Source organism: Hippocampus guttulatus, chromosome 14 (genome assembly GCF_054856545.1).
Source record: "Hippocampus guttulatus isolate MCC_2025c chromosome 14, RoL_Hgut_1.0, whole genome shotgun sequence".
Taxonomy (NCBI): Eukaryota; Metazoa; Chordata; class Actinopteri; order Syngnathiformes; family Syngnathidae; genus Hippocampus; species Hippocampus guttulatus.
Genome location: NC_141274.1, coordinates 13,182,074 through 13,191,494, shown reverse-complemented (window position 1 = coordinate 13,191,494; position 9,421 = coordinate 13,182,074). Strand labels below are relative to the sequence as shown.

General features: G+C 42.0%; 1 protein-coding gene across 1 annotated transcript in view; it reads left to right on the top strand.

Moving 5' to 3' along the window:
• Nucleotides 1-4,725: 4,725 nt before the first annotated feature.
• The window catches only part of vwa5b2 (von Willebrand factor A domain containing 5B2), an 11,426-nt gene continuing 6,730 nt past the window's right edge, over nt 4,726-9,421 (top strand). Inside the window, 9 exon segments of the mRNA XM_086128816.1 lie at nt 4,726-4,864; nt 5,002-5,199; nt 5,374-5,596; nt 5,928-6,088; nt 6,546-6,677; nt 6,755-6,879; nt 6,952-7,128; nt 7,502-7,612; nt 8,112-8,314. Of these exon segments, the coding sequence (XP_085984942.1) occupies nt 4,726-4,864; nt 5,002-5,199; nt 5,374-5,596; nt 5,928-6,088; nt 6,546-6,677; nt 6,755-6,879; nt 6,952-7,128; nt 7,502-7,612; nt 8,112-8,314 (1,469 nt within the window).

Below are 9,421 nucleotides of genomic sequence, written 5' to 3'. Positions count from 1 at the left end.
AAAAGAAAAAATATATACAGTATGTAGCAAAAAAATAAATGTAAGACTAAGACAATGAAATTCAAAAATTCCCCGCCTACACCAAAAATCTGTAAAAAGAATTTTTTTTTTTGCTAATCTTTTGCTCCGTTATTGAACTAAACAAATATTGTACAACAAAGCATTGTAAAATGGTCAAATGTCCTTCCTGCGATTCATATCGTTATTGCTGTAAGTATTAGGGAACAATCGATTAATCGGTTAGCGAAATTTGACTCTGCCAAATATTTGAAAACAATCGATTAATCAGTTAGCGGAATTTGACTCTGCCAAATATTTGAAAACGTGCTCACTTGCTATGGTTTTGGAGGTTTTGTTAAAAAAAACAAAAACAAAAACAAACAAAACCAAATAAACAGGCATGACTATTCCGGCCAAGGTTTGTTGCCTGTTTGGCTATGTGTTAGCTGGCCCAGCCCCCTCCGCGCACCCGTGTAGCACAATGGCCCCTGAGATGTGAAAGCGGGCTCAGGCGGGGCGAAGAGGGAACGCCGTGGGACAAACAGGCGGCACTCTTTCTTTTCCTCCCTCCCCTCGGCCCGTTTGCTTTGATGTGTTGCGATTCTTCCGCTTGCTCTTTCTTGCTAAACATCAAGTGGCAATCGGCCCCAGCCATTGTTTTCTAGCAGTTCTGTATTTATACAGTATTACGCTGCTGCCTTGAGATACAACTTACAACTGACCCAACTTACAATTTTTTGAGATATGAGCTGTCGTTCACCCGATTTTTTTGCTTTGATTTAGCAACAAAAATTGTAGCTATGAGCGCAAGATGCACTGAACTCAACTCAACTCACTTCACTACAGGCACCAAAGAGGCAGTTTGTCAAAAAAAAATTTTTTTTTAAAGAAAAAACAGGCTTCAAGCTTTTTAATGGAACCCCTTGTTGAAGTATATTTAAAACAATCACATCTTTGCTTTAAAGTCTGATAGATTAATACAAAGGCATCAAGGAAAACACCCTAAATGGATTAACGAATACTATTGCACTTTCTAATTTATTAACCTTTAAGCCTTTTTGACCTTGGGGTCCAACTTTTCCTGTCCAAAATGTGCACTCTTTATGCAGTTTATTTGTGGAATACTACATCTTTTGTTCGAAAGGAAAAAAAACTCATTTGGGATGCCAGAATAATGTGACCGCCCGTCAGAATCATATCAGAACTTTGAATTGGCACAATGTAATCGTAGGGAGCAATCATTTGGTTAGTTTACTTGTTTTACTGTAAGTTTAAAATAAATGATCACATTTGTTTTAATTACAAATTATTTTTTTAGCCCGCCAAGCTATGGGTTGTGGACCCCCCCTGGTTTCCGGGGACCTCAGTTTGAGAACCTCTTGTCTTGAGTTCTCAATTTCAAACATTTTAATCATAATTCACTTAAAAGCCTCCCCAATTTCTTTTTGCTGCATTAAAGGTGACAAATAATACAAAAAAAGGTATCAGAACGATCCATCGCGAAGAATAAACATGTTTGGTGGTGAAATCAAACATGAAGCAGGCTGCGGCAATATACGCAGGATCATCGCGTCGAGACACCAATGCTTGACCAAGGAGCGTTTTCGCCACAAAGAAAAGAAACAACACAATGCACCACATTGAGGACCTTGACAACAATCGTGTTGAATAACACCCCGTTATTGTCTTCGGTTATGAAACCATTTTGTCCCATTGTCTCGGGCGGAAAACAATTGAAATCTAGGTCAGTGGGCTAAGCAAAGGGAGAAGACGTGGTTGCGGTTCCCAACATGGAAGCGCGGCCAGACACTTGAAGCCCCCCGACAATAGTCAAGCAGCTCATCTGCACAGGCCTCTACTAGGTCAGTGTTAGCCATGTTGCTAATATGACCTCAACTGTCTTAAAATGAGAACTAAACATCAGTTTAATGATAAAATGTTCACGTTACAGCCCCATTCCGATTTTGTTTGACTACCGGTAAATCGAATCCAGCTCGTTTGGTCTTGTTTAATATTTGTTGGTGACATCTATTAATGCTATTAACTGAATTTGCTTCACTCATAGTCACACTATTTGAGAACTACGTGCAGCATATTTTGGGACAAGGCTGGAAGTGAGGAGAAAAAAGGGAAGAATGCAGTTTCGATCGATAAGAGAAGGCTGACATCTAGTGTCGCCATGTTGGAATGTGCCCTCCTCTTCACACGTTTTTTAGCAACGCTATACTGAGCGTATAGAAGGATTTTCCGGTCTTTTTTTTAGACTGCTTTTATTTATAAGAACCGAAGGATTTTAAATAGATGAGTCTATCCTACCACTTTGGAGTCACAGACTTTTAAAATGGGGTGCTTTTGATTTCCTCTCATCCACCAGCACACCTGCAGGTGCTCTGCCAAACAATGAAGCCATTCAGTAAACTTTACAGGCACTGTGCGCTGGCTTTCCATTGCATCGCTCTGTAGTCAATCAATTCCTCCATTTCTCATCAAAATCATTATTCGACCCTTTTGCGTGTGTTTGAAACACTCACCAGTCATCAGGTGAGTAAGTGAAAGGCGGAGGTACTGGTTGCCAATTTAGGCCTCACAACTATTGACACTTAGTGGTGATTGAGAAAATGTTTTTGATGGAGCAGTTTTCACATACAGGAACCAAATTTGGAGGTTAAATGAACCCTAATCCAAGCGGTTGTCAGTCTCTTTTAACGCAGTGATTGGCGTAGGCACCCATGGCCCTTAAAAATGATTGATTAATTGTTAAAGCCTGCTTGAAGTGCTTTCCTGAATGATTTATTTTATGTTACTTTATTGTTGCAACTGTCCTTGCTAGCTGTCTGATTTGTGTTTTATGTTCAGCACTTTGTATGCAGCTGTGGCTGTTTTCATAGTGGTCCACAAATAAAGTTGAGTTGAATTACCCCCAACAGGTAACCTCAGAAAAATAGAAAGAGTTGACATTTTTGAAAATGTGTTTTCAAATCTTGACCCAATGCTGAGAGGTGAAAATACAGTCCAAACCGGTCATACTGTACTTTATCGTTTCGTTATGGGGCTTCTTTGCTCACCGCCAGTCGCCTGCAGCATCTCTCTGACTGACTCTTACTCCGCCCCCCTCTCTCTCTCTCCCTCTCTCGTTCTCTCTCCGGCCAGGCCATTAGCTGTGAATTATGGTGCTGCGACCATCACAGCCAATTGTCTGGATGAGAAGGAGGCTGTGCCTCACTTTGCGCTGTCGTGCGTTTGCCTCTGGCCAAGTGTCGGCCTCGTCATCGAGCAGCTGCTGATCATCTTTGCAGTGTTGATCTGAGCAGGTAATCGGAGGAAAATGTCATGCTGCGTACTGGTCGTTTATCATGAATTTTACTCACCTACTGGGAGAAAGGTCGCAAACTTTCATGTATGCATGTCATCTGTTTTTATGTTTTAAATGGATCTATTTTGTACTGTTTTGGTAAAGTTACACTTAAAATAAATAAATAAATATTAAAAAAATAAAGAAAGCTGTGTTTCGGGATGTAGTGGTAGGACACAGCAGAATATTGTTATAGTCAAGATTGAACAGTACAGTGAGTATCCCTCCCTGCATTACTTATTTTACCAACATACTTTATTTGTTGTGTGCATGAATTTATTGTAGCCGTGGAATGGATTTGAACTTTGCCTCCTGTTTTTAGTATTTTTGTGTGCATGTGCTACTTTATATTTTCTTGCAGGGAGAAATAAGAGTGGGGTGAGGTGTCATCATTGGATAGGTTTAAATTCAGAGGCCTTCAGAACTATGAAAAATATATAAATATGCAAATGTGTCTCATCATATCATTACATAATTGTGGTGCTACAACCCTTTACGCAACGGATATATTGGAAGACGATTTGAGATATGTGAGTGTTTTGAGTTACGGAATGAATTCAACTTGTTTCTCATTAATGGATTTGGTAAAAAAAAAAAAATCTTGTCTGTTTAAAGTGAAGAAACATTTTGGCATCGATTTTCTGCCAAATGGGGGGAAAAAACAAAAAACATTTCGCAATTAGAAACAAGAAGTAAACACACTGTATTTGCTTTATGGGCCGCAGACAACGATTCAATGAGCTTCCCGAGAGTATATCTGTGTCCGTTGGCCTTACTTTAACAAAGCGGGCATTTATTTGCCTGTTATGAGGTGAGAGAACAGTAGCCAGATGGAGGCTGTTGATCTTGTTTGAAAGGCTGATGTGAAAAGGCCATTACTTGGACCACAGCAAACACACACTCACACTCTAATGTGCGCACACACACATTCGTGCGGATGTGTGTCGTCGTAACACACTCAACCGGTGTGCTCTACTAAAAGTCAGTCGGAGTGATCGCGTGCACTTTTCGGTCATATGTCGACATGCTTCGGCGGCTGTGGATGTGCACGCTGGTGACACACACTGTGAGACACGATGCATACATTAGTGTTAGTTCGCGTTGACCTGCGGTGTTAATGATTGACACAGCCTCAAACAGAAAACCACTGGTTGCTAAGCGGCTGAGGAGAACGGGTTACATTTCTAGCGGCGATGTACATACGAAGACGTCTTTTAGGTGCATATTGGCATTCAATGTCAAAAGTATTGCAGCAAAAAATCTGCTGTTCTATTTTTTTTTCTAAAGTTCTGTTCATTGATAATGCACGGAAATCGAGGCACTTAAAATGCGCGCATGTCTGCTTTCAGTTGTCGGTACCCTGACCTGAGACGATGGTGGGGCTGAGGAACCGCTCCACGTGGGATCCGCTGCTGCTGAAGTCGTCTTGTATCAAATCCTGCGCCGTCGGCTGCTCCTTGGCCATCACGGCGCACCTCACCTATGCCAATGCAGACAAAGAGCCCGTTGAGGGTGAGTGAGCGACGGAGCACAGGCATGCAAAAAAACGAGACAAATCTCAGTTTCAGTTGAGAGGACCGAGAGAGTCTCTGATCGGCATCGCCTTTAGAACACTTGAAATGTCAAAGTATGTCTTGTCTTCTACGCAGGTGTGTTTGTGTACCCTCTCGGCGAAAAGGAGGTTGTGGTTGGCTTTGAAGCGGCCATTGCGGGGCGTCTGATGGGAGTCCAGATCCAGAACCGAGGCAAGCTGAAGGACTGCTGCCTGGACTGCTGCCCAGGTACTGCTGAAGGCCGGGAATGGAACTGCTGCGGGAGCTCCAGCTTGGACATGAAATGCACCAACGGTGAGCGTGCGATGTCTAAGAGCAATGTAATCAAATGAACTGTAAAATCTCGAGTAAGTCAGTGCTGCGGTATTGCAGCATGCTGCACCGACTGATGTTTTTCAATTGTAAGTTGAATCGTGTCATGGTACGTTTTGTTCTGTTAAGGTATGAATTCTTGGTTTTCTCTCTCAGGACATCTGATCCTGGATGAAGACTTGGAAAGAAATACTTTCATCATAGGCACAGGGGTCATAGGACCAATGGATATCGTGTCCATTATCATGAGAACCTCATTTGAACTGCCTACATTGGAAAATGGAGCAATCCACATCGTCTATCCGACTTTACTGACCCCCATCGTCACACACATGACTGCAAGCAAGAGTGAAAATGGGGGCAAATCAGAAGAGACCGGGTAACCAAAAATACATTGATTGGGGTGGAGGAGGGTGGAGGTTGTATGGGGGAAGGAGATTTGGGTGATGACGCGCGGGTCGGGCACTTTGTTTCATCGTTTATTGTCATACTAAAATTGGCATCGCTTGACATGTGAATCAATGTTCGCTTTGTAATTTTATGAAATAAATAGTCATAACTGGCATTAAAATAATGATATTGAAGGTAAAAAATCAATAAAATTGTTGCTCACCCTGGAGGCCACGGTGCCCTTGGCCTTTGCCCTAATTGTTTAATGGGTGAGCCGGCTCTGCCAATTGGATCTCAAATCGTGCAATCTCCCTCTGCAGAGCAACCAGCTGCTTTAGTGCCACCTCAGGAAAACCGGAGCGCGTTCTTGACTCGGAACAGCAATACTGCACACATGCCTTCTTCAACAGTCCAGCTGCCAGTTTGGCTCCTTATGAACTCAACTTCCAACTGCTTGTTCGAGGGGCTTGTCTGCTGGCCGGTATGTTCCAATATTTTGCTTATATTAAGTACTTTGGCTCGACGTTTGAGGTTTTTTTTTAAGATACGAGTCATCTCTCGACCGATTCTTTTGCTTTGACTCGCAAGGTCAGACGTGCGATACTGACAACTTGAGTGGGATTCACAATGAACCGTTAATCTGTTACTTCTATACTGCGTCCAGGTAAAAGCTGTATATATTTTAAAAGTATGTACAATAAGATCGAGTGCTAGTTAACCTTATTAAAATATTCATTCCTGCAATTTTTTTGACGATTGGGACGGATTACTGGCATTTCCATTCATACCAATAGGAAAATATGACCTGAGATTCAAGTTAAGTTACAAGCACCACTGTAATAAATCCCTCATTTCATTACATTTTTTCTTGTTTTTCAAAACCATTTTTTACAGCAGTTTTTGTTTGTTTGTTTTTTTTAATGCTAAATTTAACTCAGGACTGGAGAGCCCCACCCATGCCCTTAGAGCAGATGCCGACCCCAGCGCCCAAAGTGCCTCCGCCACCTACATCACCTTAGCCCAGGAACATCCTTATGACAGACACATAGAAATCATCCTGCACCTCAGCGGTGAGTACGTAAACGTCATTCCTCCTCCTCTACCTATTGCTGTCTTTTGTGAGCGTTAAAAGTGATTTTGTTGACAGAACCGCACAGCCCACTGGTCATAATAGAGAACGGAAGGCTCTCCTTCAGCCAGTATGAACAGCACATCCTTTCTCGACGTGACTACATTCGCTGCACCCGCAAAGATCCTGAACCTGAGAGGAAGGTTAGCAGATCCCACAAGCACGTTTTCTCAGTTTTTGTCATGCAAATTGCTTCTGAATGAATGCGTACGCAGGTGGAGTTTATGCGGAAGCGCTACCACAAGGACATCCTGAACAACCCGGTGTTGATGCTCAATTTTTGTCCTGATTTCTTGGCTGAACCTCTGGAGCTGAACAAAGCCACCAGAGAAATATTGTTCCTTGTTGACTGGAATGGCGGCATAAATGGCACCAACATCCGTCGTGTCAAAGTGAGCACTGGCCACATTTAGTCAGGTGTACAAAATCTATAATCATTTTTAATGAACTCTAATACACACTGATGAAACACACTGGTAAACTGAAAAGGTTTTTGTTTTTAACTATCACGAACTTGGAATTTTGTGGCTGCAACACGTTTCCAAATAGCTGGAACAGGGTCATGCTTACCACCGTGCCACATCACATTAACAACATTTAATAAATCTTTGGGAACTGAGGTCACATTCTGTTTTTGTTTATGTTTAGCTTCCCTGGAATTGGGGTTTGGATATGATGTTTATTTAAATATATTATTAATTTATATTATTACCATAATTATACACATTGATTTTTTTTTTTTTTTTGATTGATTTACTTTTCCAGGAAGCCGTGGTGGTCGCGTTGAAGAGTCTCCCTTCAGGCACCCTGCTCAACATTGTTGGCTTCAGCACCCCCATGAAACCTCTGTTCTCAGCCAGCAAACTCTGCACGGATGTTAGTTGGAATTGTTTAAAAATTAGGAGGAGGGCGGGGATGGGGGGTTGTTAATTGGTATCTAGTTTCCTGAAAACAGATGTTTCCCAATCGTGCAGGAGGCCCCGTTTGGCTGCTCTTTAATCAGGTAATAGGTCAATTCTTTGGGTTGCCAGAGCAGCAGAGTATCAGGTTCGGTGGAGATGAGAACAAACAGCATTTTCACGGTCACCTGAGCATATGGTGACCTTCAATGCATTTTCAGTTTGGCAGTAAGGTGTCCTTTCAAAACCTCTCATCAAGCCTGTTTGTCCACATTTTAAGGCTGGCAATAATGTGTGCAATGTTTGCCGACACTTTATAAGACAAGGTCTGATTCAATTACTTTTGACCCTCGCTGTGTCATTGGGGTATCGGAAATCAAACTGTTAATTAATCTTGGAGGTGATGTTTGCCTAAGCTTCGTGATTGGTGTTTTTTTTTTCTTGCTTATAGAGCTCTGATTGCATTTGTGCTCCAGGTTACCCTGATGCAGGCCTCTGAGTACATCCAGAGGATGAGATCAAACATGCGAGGCATCAACCTACTGGGCGTGCTGTCTTGGGTGTACCAGCAACCGATGCAGCGCATGTACCCCCGCCAGATCTTCATCATCACTGACAGCTCCGAAAATAATGCAGCCAAGGTTTTGGAGCTGGTCCGCAGGAACACATGTGCTGGCAGGTAATGCTTACGATCGGTAGTCAGAGAAAATCTACTATAACATGTTGGAATTGTGTTTTTCTCAAGAGTATTTCCATCTTGCAAGTCATACAACAGTCAGGTTTTTCACACTGGCACATCATGTTATAGTCGTCGTGAGTTTAGCACTTGAATGACCTTCCTTGCTAAGTATGGCTAGTGCAGAGGGAAGACATCGCAAAAACAAACAAAAAAGGCTACAAAAGACTCTAGAGCACAGGTGTCAAACTCAAGGCCCGGGGGCCAGATCTGGCCCACCACATCATTTTATGTGGCCCGTGAAAGGAGATCAAACATGTCGACTTCCATGATGCTCTCTAAAAGGTCTACCGAAAAATTTTATTCTCATATGTAATAAATAAGAGCTATTCTAATCATTTTCTTGTTCCCAAACCCCTCATAGTAATAACTTAAACAAGAGTTGAATCAAGAGTTATTCTTGACTTCTTTTTATGGTTTCAGTCATAACGGCCCTCCAAGGGAAATGGTCAATAAATGTGGCCTGCGACAAAAATGGATTTGACACCACTGCTTTAGAGAACAAAAACATGACATCAGACTAGAAAAGAATTCAAAAGACTCCAAAGATCCACTTCAATGAACAAAATGGCAACAAAGACGACAAAAGAGGAAAAACACCATAAACGAGTAAAAAGGCAAGATTAGAAAAGACAGCAAAAATACTCCAAGAAAGCTTATGGGGGGATCTGGATGAGACGACTACACCCCAAGGGAGCGGAAAGCGAATGGCTGGAGTCGATTTCAACCCCACCCATTAATCCCGTTAAGTGCTACGCAATGAAAGTCAACCCCCCACCCACCCCCGTCCCCCCAATCTCCCTCAGCGTTGTACAATAACATTTATCCTTCATTAGTATTCTGCACTTATACTGACTTTCCTTACAGAATCAGGATCGCTTCTTTGAAATTCAGATACTTGACCTAGTTAAATGTCTGTCTTTCTTTCTTTTTTTTTTTTTAATTATTGAATTTAATTACTGTGCGAAAAGTAGCACATGTTAGCATCACTTTATTAAATGGAAGAATGGGTTGTTCGGATACAACAAACAACAAACGGTTTCTCATACC